The 20,320-nt window shown below is 41.5% G+C and overlaps 1 protein-coding gene across 5 annotated transcripts in view; it reads right to left on the reverse strand.

Moving 5' to 3' along the window:
• Osbpl3 (oxysterol binding protein like 3) overlaps positions 1-20,320 on the reverse strand; it is a 176,317-nt gene that overhangs the window by 20,813 nt on the left and 135,184 nt on the right. For all 5 annotated transcript variants that reach the window (XM_042685026.1, XM_042685024.1, XM_042685025.1 and 2 more), the window contains 2 exons: positions 20,002-20,139; positions 1,351-1,414 (listed from right to left, as the gene is read on the reverse strand). In XM_042685026.1, coding sequence (XP_042540960.1) covers positions 1,351-1,414; positions 20,002-20,139 — 202 coding nt within the window. The remainder of the gene's footprint in view (positions 1-1,350; positions 1,415-20,001; positions 20,140-20,320) is intronic.

Raw genomic sequence — 20,320 nt, forward strand, 5'->3', positions numbered from 1 at the left:
AAAGGTGGCTCAGTGGTAGAGTGTTTGCCTTGCAGGCACGAGGCCCTGGATTCAATTCCTCAGCACCACAAAAATAGAAAAAGCTGGAAGTGCACTGTGGCTCAAGTGATAGAGCACTAGCCTTGAGCTGAAGAGCTGAGGGACAGCACCCAGGCCCAGAGTTCAAGCTCAACGACAACAACAACAACAAAAAAAACCCAACTCCACAATAACTATAATCACAATAAATATAGATGTTCTAAGCAACTTAACTAAAAGGCAGAGAAATAATAGACTGCATGAAAATAAAGCAGGATTTGTACCTAGGAAATAGGTAGTATTGTCCAGGAAGAGAATGATTAAAAAAGAAGCCGAAGCCAGTGCCAGTGGTTCATCCTGTAATCCTAGATACTTAGAGGAGGCTGAGATCTGAAGCTCAAGGTTCAAAGCCAGCTCAGGCAGGAAAATCTGTAAAATTCTTATCTCTAACCAACTACCAGAAAAGCTGGAAGTGGAACAGTGACCCAAGTGGCACAAAAGCTCAGGGACATACCCTGGCTCTGAGTTCAAAGCCCAGGAGCAGCCCCAGGAGAAATTTGGTAAGACAGGGACTACTTTTAGAAGATTCTTCCCATTGAAAAAATACATAGTTTTAAGGGCGGAGGCTGTAGCTCAAGTGGTAGAGCATTAGCCTAGCAACCATGAGGCCCTGAGTTCAATTCTTAGTACTAAAAAATCATCGTCATCATCATCAACAACAACAACAATAAAACATAAAAAATCCCCCATTGCTTTTAAGGAAGAGCCTTATAGGGCCAATAAGATTTTGCAGTTAAAAGTTAGGAACCCAGCTGGGTGCTGGTGGCTCACACCTGTGATCCTACTCAGCAGGCTGAGATATGAGGATCCCAGTTCAAAGCCAGCCCATGAAGAAAAGTCCAGGAGACTCTTACCTCCAATTAACCAACAAAACGCTGCAAGTGGAGGTGTGGCTCAAGTGGTAGAGCTCTAGCCTTGAGCATAAAAAAAAAAAAAAGTTGAGGGACAGTGCCCAGGCCTTAAGTTCAAACCCAAATACTGGCATTAAAGACAATAAACAAAATGGTGAAACAAAGTGATCTCCCTGAATACTTAAAATCAGCTAGTAGCAATCAACTAAAATTAAATGCTGAATATCAGTAAATAAATAAATGGTATGTATCAGCTATTGTCCAGAGCTTAGAAGTGGGGCCACCAATTGGAGCAGAGCATTATGAGGCCTCAACTCTTTGAGGACGACTGTTGATCTCAGCAAACATTTAAACAATTCCTCCACAAATGAACTCTATATACCATTACACAAAATGGAGGTCACATATGTCAGCACATTACCTTGCCAGAAAACGAAATTTCCAGACTCAGCATGGCAGGCTGAGATAGGTGGATGGTGACTGACCTGGTGGGACAAAAGACAGAAAAACAATAAACAAATGTCTGTTTTATTCTGCAAAATCTATTCCTTTTCCTGTGTTGAAAGGTAACACAAGGTGTAGAATTTAACTACAGAGGAACTGTAATTTCATAGTTTGACCTCCAGAGGGTGCTCCTGACACAATCAGCTCCCACTTCCTCAGACTGGTCAGGAGAGGAAAGCTGTGAATGGAAGTTTCCTAGGAAAGACCTAACTGCAAGTGATAGAGATAGATGCTTTGAAAGATGTAAAATCATAAGGACATTCTGGGATCTGTTGGGGTTGAGGTGGAGTACCAGAAAGAAGAGAGAAGGCTAATGATTAATGTCACTCCTTAGAACAATGTTTTAATATGTTACTTCTAAGTAACACAAAGATTTGTTCCCTTGGGCTCAGAAAATTTAACTCTTAAAAACTTAATCGCATATCCAGCCTCTTCTAAAATCACTTACAAAACAAATAACCCAAGGTAACTAAAATAATGATAGTTTTTATATAAAAGAGCTAAACATAATTGTAGAGGAAGGTTTGCTGATGGCTAAGGACAAATACATTTCTCTATTGCCAAGGAAAAAAATCACTTTTTGTTGACAATAAACTATCCAACTTGTGGGCAGGGATGGGAAGGAAAAACTGGGAGAGAGAGGAGTGTCAGGTAAACCTGACTTATAAAATGGTAACCCCTCTGTACATCACCTTTATAATAACGATTAAAAATAATTACTTAAAAGAAAAACCTTTAAGCAGTAAGACAATAGGCTATCTCTGGTATTTGCTAAGAAGCTGAGAGCGAATGGTTTCTCTGTTCCTCTCCTCACAGGTCAGCAGTGCCACAGACCATTCTCAGTACTAGTGAAGCCAGCAATGCTGACAGTGGTATTTCCAGGCAGCTCCATTTCAGACAACTGGTTCTTACACAGTATACTTAGAGCCCTGAGCCCTTTTAGATTATAAATGTGGAAGCTGAAATTGGAAGATGAGGAACTTCCCAAGGCACACAGATAAGGACAAAAATGAAGGGAAACTGAGTGCCACCGCTGAACTCAATGGTTTACAAACTCCCAACACTTTAAACAGCTGCACTGTATTATTTATGAAGAACTCAGAATCCTGAGCCCTGCTGGAAACACCCAGTTTTGCGGGGGGGGGGGGGGGGGGGAGGGAAGGGGGGAAGGAGACAGGGATGGCAACAATAGCTCCTCCCTCGTTCTGGACCCTCAGCATGGTTTGCTTTTTGTGTGCCACTCCGATAGGCAGAGAATGCCAGGGATGGAATGATCTAGAGCCATACACATACTCACAGACACAGGTGACTGGTAGGTGGCACCTGAGCAAAGCTGGGGCCAAAGAAAAGCAGATCAAAGACAAAAACCTTTCAGAGTACTCAGATAAGATTCCAGCTGCTGTACAAAGTAGGAGACATACTGGGGCAGTGTTGTTGTGTTAGTCTTAGCTCCCCACAAGCCTCCTAAGAATGTGGGTCTCCTTCCTGTTCTACAAGGTTCCTGAGGTCAATTGCTACTTCAAGCATTGATCGAGAAACCTAACTTCTATACTGTGACTTTCTAGCTCTGCTTTCCTTTGTCATCTTGATAAAGTCCAACCACTTGGAGACAGGTCATATCACAAAATGCTGTACCTCCTTCTTTTTCTCTCATACCAGATAGCTCTCAACTAATAATCTAACTTTTTTGCTGGAACTGAGGCTTGAACTCAGGCCCTCATGCTCTTACTCTACTTGCTTGTTTGCAGTTGGCACTCCACCACTAAGCCATGCCTCCCCTCTGGCATTTTGCTGGTTAATTTAAAATGGAGTCTCTAGTACTTTTCTGCCCCCTCTGATTTCAACCTCCTGAGTTGCTAGGATTACAAGCATGAGCTACCAGTGCCTGGTTTCTAGTTAACTTTTAAACCATGGGTTCATATGAAATTATATCAGGATGAGAATCCTGATGCCTTGTTTCTCTACCCACAGGGCACCCAACTGTGGGTGTGGGGGAGGAGCTACGAAGTGCTCCCCTCAGTCCATAATGTAGGCATTTCTGAAAACTAATCCTCTGGAAACAATAAATGATTAAGAAAGCATCATAGTCTTTATGAGTGTAGCCAATACAAACATCAAAGCAAAATGCAGTATATAAAAACTATGCACCTGTTCCATACATTTAAAACAAACCATTAAACAAGTATATAAATATACTGTCCATATGAATTATACAAGAAGGCTTATTATAATATTAAAATGCTAGTTCGATCTTTTAGAAACTATTGTGTTAAGCCAGGTGCTGATGGCTCACACCTATAATCCAAGCTACTTAGGAGGCTGAGATCTGAGGATCATGAGTTGAAGCCAGCCCAGGCAATAAAGCACTTGAGGCTTTTATCTCAGTTAAACCACTGAAAATTCAGAAATGGAGCTGTGGTTCAACTGGTAGAGCACTAGCCTTGAGCATTGGGACAGTGCCCAGTCCCTGAGTTCAAGCTCCAGGACTGGCACAAAATCAAAACAACAACAAAAACCCCCACAGAAATAACAAGAAAAACTATTGTGCTAAGCAGAGTGAGACGGCTTACATCTGTAATTGTAGCCATTTGTAAGGATTTTGTTTTGATGCCAACCTGGGCAAAAATTCATGAGAACCCATCTCAACCAGTGGCATGTGCCTGTCATCTCAGCAACAAAGACAGTGTCAATAGTAGGTTTATGGTCCTGAAAGGTTAAAGTTTGAGGCAGTGACCACCATGTGTTGCTTGTTTCTGTCTAACAAAGCAACACGTGGTGGTAATCCAAACACCTGCCTATATAAGACCTGCAAATCCTTAGCTCAGGGCTCTCCTCCTAGGCTCCGCTGTGTCGGAGTGTAGGACGAGGCCCGAGCTGCAGCCCGTTTAAATAAAACAGCTGTAGAGTCTGACTCTCGGTGGTCTTCTTGCAGGGGGTCCTGCGACCTTGGCATTACAGTCCAGGCCAGCGGAGGCAATAAGAGACCTTATTCAAAAAAAACTTGATAAATCAAAAAGGGCTGGGGAGACATGGCTTAAGTGGTGGAGCATCTGCTTTGCAAGTGGCCCTGAGTCCAGATCTCAGGAAAAAACCCTATTGTTCTAGGTTAATAAGCTACTGTTTAGAAGGGCACTTTCAATGTACCCAAAGGATTTTATTTAGATAGGTCTTGATAGTAGCCCAGGCTGGTCTTGAAGACCCTTCTGCCTCAGCTTCCTGAATGCTGGGATTATAAGCATGTACTACCTCAAGTAGCCCCAAAAGATGTTTTCTGGATGAGTGTATGAAGTATCAATGATCTTGCTTATGTCTTTATGAATTAAACAGGCATCTGGGAACAGTTTAGACCAAACTGCTTTTCAGAGTTGAGGGAAATTTACAAGGATGCCTTCTTTTTCTTTAATGTATTTCTCACAGCAAGTTCTTATTTATGACACACTTCTGGGTCATCTGTCTCAGGCTACTCAAGTGTCAAGTAATGTATGAGAGCTTCTGTGTCCCATAGGCCTGGGTCATCTATAAACTGTATCACCTGGGTAAAATTTCTTGTTTTTGTTTTTCTTGAGACAAAATCTCGCTATGTATGCAGTCCAGACTGGCTTCTAACGCTCACCATCTTGTTGCCTTACCTTCCAGAGTGCTGAGATCCCAGACATGCCACCACTATGCCCGGTGCCTGGTCCTTCTGCAAAGTTCTTCATCTCTCTCAGCTTTTGCTACCTCATTAATAAAATAGGGCTAATGTCACCACTTGGATCAACAGATCGTGACAATACATGTGAAATATGTCCAGGCTCCCATGCCAGTGTAGATTAGGGTATTTCCACTTCGTTTCCATGGTAACCTCAAGCCTCACTCACCTTACTTTATAAATTAGGAAATAGAGGTTCTGTTCAGCACAGAATCTCACCAATGCTGCCGTATTAATGAGCAATGAAGATAGCACTAGATCCTAACCCAATATCTGTACAGCAGCCTTCCTATGACCGAGTTGGAAGTTGGGCTCTTGTCTTCCCAAAGCCCCAGCATTCATTAATGTCCTTTTCTTAGGAACGCTTAAAGAAAAAAGCTTTGGAATTTGACCTTTCTAACTTATTCAAGTCTCATTTCTTTCTTTGTAAAATGAGGCCAGCATACTTCTTGGCAGCAAAATGCTATGATTTGAACATCTGTTCTCAATGTCTTCTTTGAACATGGATCAAACAGGTCAGTGGTTAACAGCCAACCTTGAAAATATGAGTCTAGGGCTCTGATCAGCTTGAATGTCCATGGAAAGGGCTAACTCGTGGCTAGTCACTCAGTCTTTGTTGATGGCAGGCCTTCTTCTGGGGTAGAGTATAGCAAGCACAATCTGACCTATTTTTCTAGTGTTGGCTTTGGTTTGGACTCTATTCTCATGATTTTCATTTATTATTATTGACACAGGATCTTACCATGTAGCCTAGAGGAGTGTCAAACTCATCATCTTCCTCTAGCCTCCTGAATGCTGGGAATACAGGCTAGTTGCTATTCCATTCCTTTCTTTTCTATTTTTTCTCTGTCTCCTTCCCTTCCCTTCTCTTCCCTCCCTCCCTCCCTCCTTCCTTCTTTTTCTCTTGCTTTCTTGCTTTTTCTCTTTTTGTACTAGTCCCAGGGCTTAAATTCAGGGTCTGGGAGCTGTCCCTGAGCTTTTTTTCTTTTAACTTAAGGCTAGTGCTTGACCACTTGAGCCACAACTCCACTTCTGGCTTCAAACCATGATCCTCAGATCTCAACCTTCTGAATAGCTAGGATTACAGGCATGAGACACAAGGGCCCAGCTAGTCTCTATTCTTATATTGTAATCTAGGCAAAAAAAAATCCCAAAACAACAAAACAGAACAAAAAAACAAAACAGAAAACCGTAGAGTCTAAACTGACCCAGCCCCAGAAAAGGCATTATCTGTCATTTTAATGGATAGATCCAATGGAGATTAAATTTCATTGAATCTTTCTTTATCATTTCCTCTCTAATCAAAGAACAATTCCTAATTGGTGAGGATTTCTAAGCATTCAGGAAATTAGCATACTTCTTTTTACTAGGAAGTATTTATGTGAACTGATATGTCTTCTCCATAATATGCCTCAGTGTGGCCCTTAAGAATTCTACTCCCTTGGCAGTTAAGAATTCTAGTAATTTATAATGTATTTGGATAAAAGGGGACTTGTTTTATTCTGACCCAATACCTGACATATGCTTTGAATATATTTTCTGTAAGAGGTCAACGAGAATCAGTTGAGGAAAAATGTATTTCAATATTTGTATATTTTCTTTCTTTTTTGATTTGTCCCTTAGCATCACTTTTCCCTGAACTAACTGCCCAGAGTTGCGGCTACCTAGTTGTCCTGCTTCTTGACACACAGGGTAGAGTGCAGAAAGAAGCCAAGTGCCAACAAAACAAAACAAAAACAGTAACCAAGACAGGAGACCAGCTCTTAGTGATGGCTGTCATGTGCTAGTTACTGGGTAACATGTACTTTGGGGCAGAAGTGGTGAGACTGACAATAAGCATTGAACCATCTAACTTGTCAATAGTAGCACTTGTTAAGGAAGATAAAGCTTGGTGTGAGGACCGGGCAGAGTGAGCAGGCTGCTGTTCTACATGGGATGGCAGGGTGTGTGTATGGGGGGGGGGGGCAGAGGATCCTAATAATGGTAACCTGGGAGACTGGGGGTAACAGGGACCATACAAACAGATCTAGGAGAGGTCACTGCAGGCATCCAGGACTGGAAACTAATGAAATCAAAAACAAAAAGCCAACGTGGTCTTGCTGGGTGGAGGGCAAGGACCAAGAGAAGAAGCATGGTGGCTTGTCAGGACCTTATAGGGCTCTCTGGGCCACAGCTGGGACTCTAGATTTTATACTCATGATTTTATACTGGGAAGTTGTTAGAGGGCGTTGTTTTCTTTCTGCATAAAATAGCCACTATAGCCAATACCAGTGGCTCACACCTGTAATCCTAACTACTTAGGAGGTTGAACTTGATTGGAGCTCAAGGATAACCCATCTCCAAAATAACAAGTAAAATGTTGGGCGAGAGGCACAGCTCAAATGTGAAGGTGCCAGACTAGCAAGCAAACAGAGTAAACTTAAGGGCCTGAGTTCAAACTCTAGTATTACAACAACACAACACAACCACTCTGGCTGCTGTGTGAGGAATTGGCTATGGGAAAGACATCTGAATGGAAATCCAACTAATGAGTCCAGTGCAATAATCTCAGTTACTGATTATGGTGGCTGGTGGCCACCACCAATGACTTGCTTTGGAAGGAAGGAGTCTGAAGGGAGACCTAGGATTTGCCAGTAGATGTGATTCACAAAACCAAGCCCTATTAAGGATGATGCAGAGGAGACTAGGCAATCTGTGGTGATGGCAGTTGCCAACTGTTTTCTCCAAGTTCATAGTTAACCATAGTTATCTTACAAATATAGGGCCTTTCAAGAAATAAAACCGGACCACTTAAGCAATGACCCAGAAATGCAGAGAAACATAAAGCAATGTCTTTGTTGCCTTGCATTTGAGCTGTTGCTAGTTTTATTTGAGCGTGTCATTAAAGGTGACATGTTTTTTAACCAGCTGTAAATACCTACCTGCTAGCAGGTAGTTAGAAATCTGGTCAACAACCCAGCTATGTTCAGAGTTCTCAAATGGGCTACAGGAAAGGAGGATGCACTGAATAAAGCAAGAAGGTAAGATTTCACTCTTACTTTCCATCAACTTCTTTAAAAATCCGTAGCTTGCTGACTCACAATTTTCAGTTCCAAGCCTGCCTGGAGCCTTTTATTATCAATTAGCCCAGAATAACCCAGAAAAGTATCTGTGGCTCAATTGGGAAAGCACCAGCTTTGAGGGAACAAAGCTAAGTGAGGTCCTGATTTCAAACCCACAGCTGCGCGCGCACGCATAAACACACACACACACACACACACACACACACAAAAGATGAGTAACTATTAGTAGTGCAGTCAGCTTTTCTTATACAAATTCTCAGCAGAAGAATAATAGAGTTAGGGTTTCAACACTCTGTTTCTCCAAGAGACCAACAACAACAAAAAGGTGAATACCCAGAGATACAGGAAGTGAAAAAAGGAAAGGACAAAAAGACTTCAGAACCTACACAAAGATGGTAAAGGAGGAAGACACTTTGCCCACCCCTTGCTGGTGGCGCAGCTCTGTGCTAAGTCGCCCAAAGGCCTGGCCCGGGGCCGCCAGGGACAACAGAGCCACAGCAGTACCAAGACTCCCAAGAGCCAGTGCTGACTTGGAGACTGCAACAGAGACAGAAAATCCGGAGCTCAGAACCTGTATGAAGACCTCTGGTGCAGCGCAGCTCTGCAACATCCTGTCAAAGCGGCCCGGCCCGCAGTGGTGAGGAACCCCAGAACTACAGTGGTCCGGTCTGTAGAAAGCCAATGCACAAAACGTCCGTGGTGCCAACCCAGACAGCAGAAACAGAGGCAGAGACTGTGAAACAGACCTAGCCCACATCACCACCCAGCACAGTCCACAATCGTCTCAACAAACGCAGAATGCGTTGGTGACCAGTGACCTACTATGCACAAAAATAGCAATCTGCTACAGCACTGCTGGACAACTCCCAACCAGCTCCAGGATAAGTGCGTACCCCACAGGGGATGCCTCCCTCCACCCCTCCACCATGGGAGACCAGTACTGGTGGTAACCCCCAGAACTTGACTTGGACCCCTCCCCCTACCACCTGGGCTACAGGTCCTACAGAAGCTGGGAACTGGGCAAGCACACCCAGCCCACCAGGCTTGACCAAGAGTGCCCCTGGGAGGGAGCGTGAGCAGTCCAGGCTGCTGGTCCTTGTCTGAAGGTGGGAACTGCCTGGGATCTCCATGTAGCTGATGAGTCCTACCTATGCCCCAGGTGGGAACCTGAGCTGTCTGAACAGCTTGTCCCTGACTGGTCAGGATCTGAGTGCACACTGCAACAGAGGGTGGAGTGTATCTGCCCACCAGAATCTAACAATAATCTACCTGGGTTAGACCAGCAGCTGGAAAGTGGTCCCTTCCCCAACAGAACTGAAACCAGGTAAAGTTCTCTCAACAAGCCCAGGGCCGAGAGCAAGCTTCATCAGTCGATCCAGGAACCAATCCAGAACCAAGCAAAGGTAGCCCAGTGACCAAAACAGTCAGTCTGGAATTGGTCTCCAATAATAGCTGAACCCACATGTGAAAATCACAGCAAAAACTTACAAGATTCATCAACAGCCAAGACAGCAAATTAGACCAAAGGCCACCAGCCACCCAGAGAAGAACTCCAGTGGAAGCAAAAAAGAAATGGAAGACAAATGCTACATCCAAGAGATGATAGAGGCAATGACTCAAGAACTAAAGTGAGAAATGGATCAGAAATTTAAAGAATAAAGAAATGAATTATTAAAAAAAGATCCAGTTATTTGCCATAGCTAAGATATGGAACCAACCTAGATGCCCCTCAGTAGATGAATGGATCAAGAAAATGTGGTATATATACACAATGGAATTCTATGCCTCCATCAGAAAGAGTGACATTGCCCTATTTGTTAGGAAATAGAAAGACTTGGAAAAAATTATATTAAGTGAAGTAAGCCAGGCCCAAAGAAACATAGGTCCCATGGTTTCTTTTATTTGCAATAACTAGTATATGTCTGAGACAAGCAGAAAAGGTCAGATAAGTTGATGTTATGTGAAATGAACCCCAAGATAAATATTCAAATGTTTTTGCTTTCATGCAATTGTTTCTAACATATTTATAAGATGATTTCTTTGTTGCTTTGTATGTCCCTCCCCCACAGTGTAACCCCTGCTTTCACTGTATTTGAAGTTGGTATAATTTGTGGAGGGGAAGGGAAAAAACAAATTGTTTAAATAGGGATACAGGTGAACCAACTGCAACAATGAGATGTACAAATCGTTATGCCGAAAAACGAACTTTACAACTTTGGCGGGGGGAGGGAGGAGGGTAAGTAAGGGGCAGTGGGGAGAGGGGGGAGATGGGAAGGGATGGGAAGGGGAAACAAAGGAGGAGGCAACAATGCTTGATAAGATATGCATGTACTCATTATCTTGCCCATGTAATTGTAACCCCACTGTATGGTATTTTCACACACACACACACACACAAAGATCCAGGATTCAAACAAGAAATGCATTCAAAAATAGATGCAGTACACCTTGCTAAAAGATGAGATTAATACTGTGAGAACCAAAATAGAAATCATAAATGGCTCAATTTCCTCCATGCAAACCACAATGGAAGCCACATTTAATATAGTGAATTAAATGTAAAATAGAACATCAGATACTGAAAACAAAATGCAGGAACTGAAAAAAAAGTTACAGATATGGAAAAAACACTCAAAATATGCCGAAGGGAACTCCAAGAACAAGCATACAGTGCCAAGAAATTTAACGTTTCTATAATTAGGGTGGACAAGGGTGAGGAGTACCAGAATAAAGGAATGCAACACTTATTCAATAAGATCATCACTGAAGATTTCCCCAGTCTTAAAAGAGAAAATCTTACTACATAACAGAGGCTTACAGAACACCTAACAAGTAGGATCCTAGGAGGAACAAATGCTAGGCACATTATAGTAAAAATGCTAGAGTTCAGCAATAAAGAAACAATCTTGCATGCAGCAAAAGCAAAGAAGGAGCTATACTACAAAGGGAAAAAATTAGAATTACTACAGATCTCTTCACAAACTGAATATAAGGAAAACCTGGGAAAATACCATCCGAGTCCTGAGATCCAATAACTGTCGCCCAGACTAGTATATCCAGCAAAGCTAACATTCATATTTGATGGAGAAACTAAAACTTTAAAAGTAAAGAAAAACTAAATGAATTCATAAACAATAAGCCAACATTACAAAGAATATTAAGAGAAGGATTACAATCTGAAGAAAACAATCAAGATCAGGGATCCATACCAGATAAATATCACTAGGAGACCAACTTAGTAAACATAGGACAGGAAAGAAGAAAAACTTATGAAAGCAAACCTGGCAAAGACCCAACAAAAAAAGAGAACTACAGACCAATATCTCTGATGAATACAGATTCAAAGCTCCTCAATAAAATTTTAGCCAATAGAATCCAGAAATAATTATAAAAAAATCACATATTACAATCAAGTAGGCTTCATCCCAGAGATACAGGGATGGTTTAACATATGTAAATCAGTAAATGTAATCCATCACATCAACAGATCCAAGGTCAAGAACCACATGATTATCTCCATTGACTCAGAAAAGGCTTTTGATAAAATACAACACTCATTCATGTTAAAATCTCTGGAGAAAATAGGAATAGAAGGAACATTCCTTAATACAATAAAAGCCTTATATGACAGACCAATAGCCAATATTATAGTTAATGGGGAAAAACTGCAACCATTTCCCCTAAAAATAGGAATAAGGCAAGGATGCCCACTCTCTCCACTCCTCTTCAACATAGTTCTGGAAACCTTAGCAACAGCAATAAGGCAAGAAAGAGACATTAAAGGGATCTGCATAGGGGAAGGAAGATGTTAAACTATCACTTTTTACAGATTACATTAATTTTATATCTTAACAATCCCAAAAGCTCCACCTCTAAACTCTTAGAGCTTCTGCAAAGTAGCAGGATACAAAATTAACCCACAAAAATCAGTCACCTTTTTGTACACCAACAATGTACACGCAGAAAGGGAATTCAAGGAAACAACCCCATTCACAATCACCTAAAAAAATTATCTAGGAATTAACCTAACCAAAGATGTAAAGGATCTATTTAATGAAAACTATAAAAGCCTAAAAAAGAAATCATAGAAGACACCAGGAAATGGAAAGACCTCCCATGTTCTTGGATAGGCAGAATTAATATAGTGAAAATGGCCCATACTTCCAACATTGATATATAAATTCAATGCAATTCCCATTAAAATCCCAATGATATACTTTACTGAAATAGAGAAAACAATCCAAAAATTCATATGAAACAACAAAAGACCTAGAATAGCTAAAGCAATTCTAGACAAAAGAAAGAATGCAAGAGGGATCATAATACCAGATTTCAAGCTCTACTATTATAGAGCTATAATAACAAAGACAGCTTGGTAAAGAAAGAGACCCAAAAACCAATGGAATAGATTAGAAGATCCAGAAATAAAACCACATACTTGCAGTCAGTTGATATTTGACAAAGGAGCCAAAAACAGTGGAAAAAGCATAGCCTCTTCAACTACTGGTGCTGGGAAAACTGGGTGGCTACATGCAGAAAACTAAAAGTGGACCCTGGCCTATCACCATACACTAACATCAACCCAAAATGGATTAAAGACCTTAACATCAAATCTGATACTCTGAAACTACTGTAGGACAGAGTAGGAGAGACAAAACTAGAAAGACAGCCAACTAATAGGGAAAAAATATTTACCAGCAATATATCAGACAAGAGCCTAATACCCATTATATACAGAGAACTCAAGAAACTATCCCCTCCCAAATCTAACAAACCAATCATTAAATGGGCAAGGAGCTAAATAGAGACTTCTCAGAAGAGGAGATAAAAATGGCAAAGAAACATATGAGGAAATAAAGGAAATACAAATAAAAACAACCCTGAGATACTACCTTACCCCAGTCAGAATGGCCAATATCCTAAATTCAGCCAACGACAAATGCTGGAGGGGATGCGGAAAAAGACGAACCCTATTGCATTGTTGGTGGGAATATACACTAATACAACCACTTTGGAAAGCACTTTGGAGGTACCTCAGAAAGCTAAATATAGACTCCCCTATGACTCAACCACACCACTCCTAGGCATCTACCCTAGCAACAGGAACCAGGATACAAGGACACAGGCACTTCCATGTTCATTGCAGTACTGTTCACAATAGTCAAGATATAGAAACAACCCAGATGCCCCACTATAGATGAATGGATCCAAAATTGTGGTACCTATATACAACGGAAAATTATGCAGCCATTAAAAAGGACAAAATAATGGCATTTGCAGGGAAATGGATCGAACTAGAGCAAATCATTTTGAGTAAGGTGAGCCAAGAGCAAAGAGACAAATGGCACATCGTCTCCCTGATATGTGGATGCTAAAGCCAAGATGCAAGGAGATATGACAAAGTAAACAGGACTCTGGAAACAAAGGACTTCCACTCATTTAGTCATATCATGCTAAGTGACTCCATGTTCTTGACCAACTATATGGTATATATATATGTGTGTATCTGAGGGAAGCTAGGAGGACACAGAATCAGAGGGAAACAGGAAAACATACAACAGAGGGTCCCATCAGCTGCAATGGACAAAGATGAAAATGAACTAAGCAACGCAAAGGCAGCGATGGGAGGGAGGAAATGAGAGGGAAAGAGGGAACAGCTTACACTAAGCAAAAGGAAAGAAACGTAAATATCACCTGACATGGAAGAAATAGTTGTAACATCAAAGCTCATAGAATTCACAAATTTTATAAACCATGATAATAACAATTTGCCTTGTGAAGGTTAAAATGTGTTTGTGACTTTAACTGAGTATCATTCTTCCACAATACTGTGAAGTATGTGAAATTTATGTAATCACCTGATCTCAATAAAAAAAAAAATTTTAAGGCACAAAACAAGCAGCAGAGCTAGCTGAAATGCTTTTCTGCCCCATTCCTTCCCAAGGAAGCTCGCACAGCTGGTTCTTCCAAGCAGAGGGAAAAAGCCAGCATTTTGCTTGGTGCCTACCTGGCCAGTAAAGAAAGGAAAGCCTTTTTCTCCCAACCTCCCTGTCCTAGGCTTATTTAGAAAGCCAAAGCGGAGCCACAGAAAACTCCTTGGCACAGTGGAAACTCCTGCGAAGACAGACTGGCACAGATGAGCACACTGGACAGGAATATTTAGGACCCACTTGTAAGGTCTCTCCTTCCCGAAGGCCACACCCTATAGGGCTCACAACATTACTGTTTGCAATCACAAGCAAAATTCTAGTTTAGAAAAAGGCTATTTTTTATATCCATAATCAACAACTCTTGTATATGTGAGTTTAACAACAAAAACTAACTCTATCCAAAAAGTGAAGGATAAAGGCCACTGAACAGAAATAGGACCCTGGAGTGGAACATTAGTATGGAGTGGGAGTGAGGTACTAGAAACTCCCATAATCTAGACCTTGGCTGCCTCTCCAGTACTGATCCTTGCCTGGCCTACCACACTGGGCAATTTGGGGAATCAAACAAGATCACATGCTCATTTGGAAGCAAAAAGCATTCTACAAGCCCATTTAATTGTGATTTAAAAATCTTTCTCTGGTTTCTGGCCACAGGAGTTACTTTGACATTTGTTGCTATGTCGTCTAGATGAGAAAATAGGGCAACAAACTTAGAGGGAGGCAAACTATGGACAGCAGAAAATACTTCACTGCCTGGGATTCTCACCATCTCACATCTCCATCTCCACAGCCACCGAAACCACAGAGCAACACAATCTTAGGACTGGGAGGACAGAGAGTTGAGGTTTTCCCAAATAAAGATGATGATATATAGAGTCAAGTTGCTTCTTCTCAGTTCTTCAGCTTGTCTTTCTTGGGATAAACTTTCACAAAATATATTAATTTAGGGGCTCTGCTCAATTATTCCCATTTGTCTTGTGGAGTCCTGGACTTTGTAGAGTTACAGGATAATCTCTGCAGGTGTGTCTCTTAGAGTAATAGACTCCCACTGTCTATAGACTCCTATAGTAATAGTATTCCCACTGTCTCCATAGGCAACTGGCTTTCTGAGCCATAAACTGAACAGCTGTCCTCACAGGCACAGCATGAAGTGAACGAATGCTCTGCCTGCTCCTTAAATGTGGTATTTATGCACCATGAGTCAGCTGGCAACACAAGCCAGTGGTGAGAAGGCAGCCACATCTTTCCACCATACACTCACCTATGACTGGAACTTAACTTCCCAACTTACCTGTTTATAGGGAAACCTATAAGTAGGTAACTTGCATAATGAACAGCATGATGGGTCATCTGGATAAGCTTTCTGGTCCCCTTAGAAGGTCTATTTTCCACAGTAAATGCATATACAGAGATTTCAGCTGAGGGTGGTAGTGTTTGCTTGCAATCCCAGCACTTGGGAAGCTGAGGCAGGAGGCTAGCCTGGGCTATACAGTGAGATTTCATCTCAACAAACAAACAGATATACCATAATAACCCACACAAAACAAGCAAACATGCTAGTGTGAACCTCTCTTTGAGAGGTTCTTGGGTGCCCTCTGAGGCCATACTGTCAGTTGCAGACCTCTGCGGTGCTTCCTCACGATCAGGACAGGTGGTGATCCCCTTGATGAAGCCAGCCATGAAGACTCCTAGCTGCCTACGGGCTGCTTCTGTCTCACCAGTGATATTCAACCACTTATACTTGAAGACTAGAAATGGTATCTTATTTTACCTTCTGCCTTTTTAACAGTCCATTTACTGTTTTTAACATTCTACATTTAAAGGCATTTGAAAAGTTCTCTCAAGAGCTAGGATGTAGCTCAGTGTGGTACAGTGCTTGCCTAGCACATGCAAGGAACTGGTTTCAACCACCATCACCACTTCCTAAAACCTTCCTCTAAATTTGATAGCAATAACCATTTGCTGTACATTCTTTCACTTAGGGGATGCTGGGTTTTTCTGGTGCTGGTATCAGGACTTCAACTCAAGACCATTGTTCTCTCTTATTTCTTTTTCCTCTTAAGGCTGGTGCTTTACCAATTGACCCACAGCTCTACTTCTTGCTTTTTTCCTGGTTAGTCAGAGACAAGGATTTGTCTGTCGGACTTCAAATTGGGATCCTCAGATCTTAGCTTCTTAAGTAGCTAGGATTTTAGGTGTGAGCCACCAGTAGCCACTGGTACCCTGTAACTTACATGTATTGCTTCATTTAAGCCTTCTCTATGATCCAAGTGTGACATTCCTGTTGCACAGACAAAGTCTGAACCTAGGAAAAGTTAAGTTGGTTACAGAAAGCTAAACACAGAAGGGGTGTGTGGAAGGGTTTGAAGCAGGAAAGTGTACAGTGCTTATGCCCAACATATTCTCTGCTACTGACAATAACTTGCTTCTTTTCTTGGGCTCCACTTTGTGGAACTAAATACCAAGATTTGTGTTAGTCCCTCTAGGATTGGGTGCAAGCCCAGAGCTCTGGTCCTATCCAGAGCCATAAGGCAGATGGCAGATGCACTGTGGGTCCTGCATTCCGCCCACCCTCCACATCAGGGCTCAGAGGTTGGAGGTTCAACTTTGCCCAAGAGAATGTTTCCACTCTTACAGTTACTTATCCTGTCCTGACTGCTGTAGTTTGGGGCTATTCTGAGCCTTTCTTTCTTTTCTTTTCTTTCTTCTTTTTAGAGTGCACTAAACACCATGGCAACCAAATTATGTTTCATTTATTCTTATGCCATTTTAGGTTCAGTATTTAAATAACCCTGTTGAATTTTAAGCAGACAGATTATGTGATCCCTTTAACTGCTAACTTTACCCTCTACCTCCCCAATACTGTCTACTGGGAATCCACTAATAATGCATATGATGTAGGATTTTTGTACGCATTTTTTTTTAAGTTTCAGAGAACACTGCTTGTCATTTACAAGGAACAGAAGCACCATCCCCATCTGACTCTTGGCCACACCTACTTGCTTTTTACTCCCCACAGTGCTAATCCATTGATTAAGGGGGCAGCAGGATAATCAGAATGGAAAGAATACTTTCACCATCTACCTTTCCTCTTTTTCCTTAGTTTTTCTAATGGGAAGGACAGAAATATTTAAAAAAAAATATTTAGTGTTCCTCAGGGGACGTTTAGAGGACAACTTAGTGTGAAAACACTCAATTGCTGTGAAATAAGAAGAGGCAAGACTTTCACTTTCTTAATGTATACATTCTGTTTTAACCAAATAACAACTCCTTGTTTTGGTAGACATTCTGGATGTCTTTAACATTCTGCTGTACTGCAAACTATGCTGCCATGAACCAGCAATGCCAGGAAACTTAGAAAGAACATTTGCCCCTAGCTCCAGGTGCTCTGAAGAGAAAAGTCACATTTAATGGTCACAAAGTCACAAGAGGTGTATACATGGTCACGGACAACTTATTTGCTTACTTATTGATTGATTGATTGCAGGTACTGAGACGAACTCAGGGCCTTATGCTCTTGCCTGGTTTTTCTACTCAAGGCTGGTACTCTACCACTTGAGCCTTGCCTCCACCTATGGCCTTTTGCTGGTTAATGGCATTGCCCAATTTGTTAGGAAATAGAAAGACTTGGAAAAAATTATGTTAAGTGAAGTAAGCCAGGCCCAAAGAAACATAGGTCCGATGGTTTCCCTTATCTGCAGTAACTAGTGTATGTCTGAGTCAAGCACAAAAGGTCAAATGCTATGTACATATGACCACATACGATGATGTTAAGTGAAATGAACCCCAAGACAGGAACACAACTTGTTTTTTCTTTCTACTGTTTTTAATGTATCTAAAATGTACTAGGTGATTTTTTTGTTTCTCTTGTATGTTCTTCCCCCATGGTATAACCCCTGTTTTCACTGTAGTTGATGTTGGTGCCCTACATCTTGTATATACATTTTTCTAATTTGGGGAGGGGAAGGGAAATAACAAAATGCTGAAATAAGGATACAGGTTGATCCATTATAACAATGAGATGTACAAGACACTGTAGAAAACAAACTTTACAACTTGGTGGTGGGGGAGGGAGGAGTTGGGGAGGTGGGGAGGGAAGGGTTGGTAGGAGAAAAAAAAAGGAGGAAGTAACAATGCTCAATAGGAAGTGTACTTACTACCTTACTCCTGTAACTGTAATCCCTCTGTACAGTATTTTTACAATAAGAAACAAAAAAATTAAAATCAGCTTTGGGCTAGGAAGGTGGCTCAATGGTAGAGTGCTTGCTTTGCATGAATAAGGCCCTGGGCTTGATTCCTCAGCACCACATAAGCAGAAAAAGCCAGAAGTGGCACTGTGGCTCAAATGGTAGAACACTAGCCTTGAGCTGAAGAGCTAAGGGACAGTGCCCAGGCCCGGAGTTCAAGCCCCACAAACCGACCAAAAAAAAAAAAAATCAGCTTTATGGAAGTGTAACTTATATATACAAAGTCATGTAGTTTTATTTTTGGCAAATGTAGCCACCTACCTAACCCCCATCCAATCATAATACACCATGATTTCATAATCAGGAGGTGGTCTCTTGCTCCTTTGCTTTTAATCTTCTCCCACACTCAGTTGTGTTTTACAGAATCTTGAGAAATGTTTATAAGCCCCTAAGTCCCAAGCCATTTCAGAACAGGAAATCTACCTTGAAATTTATAAAGGTGAAGAAGCATTTTTAATTATCTATTTATTTATTTAGGTACTGGGGCTTGAACTCAGATTTCTTTTTTATTTTTTTTTTGGGGGTCCGGTCATGGGGCCTGAACTCTGGGCCTGGGCACTATCCCTCAGCTCTTCAGCTCAAGGCTAGCGCTCTACCACCTGAGCCACAGCGCCACTTCCGGCTTTTTTTGTTTTTGCTTATGTGGTGCTGAGGAACTGAACCTAGGGCCTCAGGCATGCAAGGCAAGCACTCTACTACTGAACCACCTTCCCAGCCCCTGAACTCAGAGATTTTTACCTGAAGACAATGCTCTACCACTTGAGCGATGTGCCAGTTCTTCTTACTTTTTACAGTTTGTTTTTCAGATAAGGATCTTATGCACTAACTATGCCATGGTAGGCCTCAGATGTCAATCCTCATACCTCTGCCTCCCAAATAACTAGAATTACAGGTATGCACCACCACACCTTGCCTAGACTAAGATCACAAAATGAAGATGTTTTTCAATCCTCCCAGTTTCAATCCCCTGCCTTCTTATTTTTCTTTTTAGCATAATTAATAATATAAAACCCATGGCTTTTCACTATGACATTAGCATACAAGTATACAATATACTTTGATTATATTTACTCCCTTCCTGCCTTCTCTACCCCACCACTCCAAAATCACTTTTTCCCAAATATAAGACAGAAATTCTTGGCTAGTCTCTAGACTCCCCTCCCACTGCGCTGCCTCAGCACCAGAACAGTGCCAGGCTCAGGGTATACATTCATTAAATAACAGTTGATTAGAATGATTAGATTAGATTAGATTCCTCTCAAACTAGAACTAAGAACAGAGCACTGACTTGGTGCTACCCATTCTGAGGGGCATCAGGCTCTGGAATGTTGATGTCAACACTTAGGGATACACTTTCAAATCTGGAGTTGCATTTTGGGAAAACATTTCATGCTCTGAAAGTTCTTTTCACTAATGATTTTAAAGAGGAAGAGCAGCATTCATGCATGTGGCCAACCAAGTGCTCAAGGGATGGTGGTAAGTTTCAGTGGAAGGAAAATAGATCCCTGGCTTTATGTTTCTAAGCACTGTAATTATCTCCAGTCTTTGAAGCCAGTGAAAGGGAGAAATAAATATTTTAGAAGCACATTAAAGCTGCAGGCACAAGCAACTCCTCCAAATACAAAGGGGCACACTCACCTGTTCTGAGAAAAACCGGAAGCCCTTGTCCTCTCGAATACATTCATATGTCTCTCCAAGGACAGGATTAAACGGCTTGCTCCCAGCTCGGAAGTAGCTAGATGCATAGGCAGAGATGGCGAAGGCTGCTACGTATACCTGTAGATTGAAAGGAAAGAACCTGGCTACTTCTGTGTCACCAAGAAACTTGTTTTCTACAAAGAAATGAAATCAAATATTTCTCAATTTGTCTTGCTACTGTTTATCTCAGAAAGCCAAAGATTTGTCTTAGGTTTAAAGAAAACTGAAGTTACAGGTTAAAATAATGTTCATTTTGGCC

This window comes from Dipodomys spectabilis, unplaced genomic scaffold (assembly GCF_019054845.1).
Source record: "Dipodomys spectabilis isolate Male_0828 unplaced genomic scaffold, ASM1905484v1 ptg000092l, whole genome shotgun sequence".
Taxonomy (NCBI): domain Eukaryota; kingdom Metazoa; phylum Chordata; class Mammalia; order Rodentia; family Heteromyidae; genus Dipodomys; species Dipodomys spectabilis.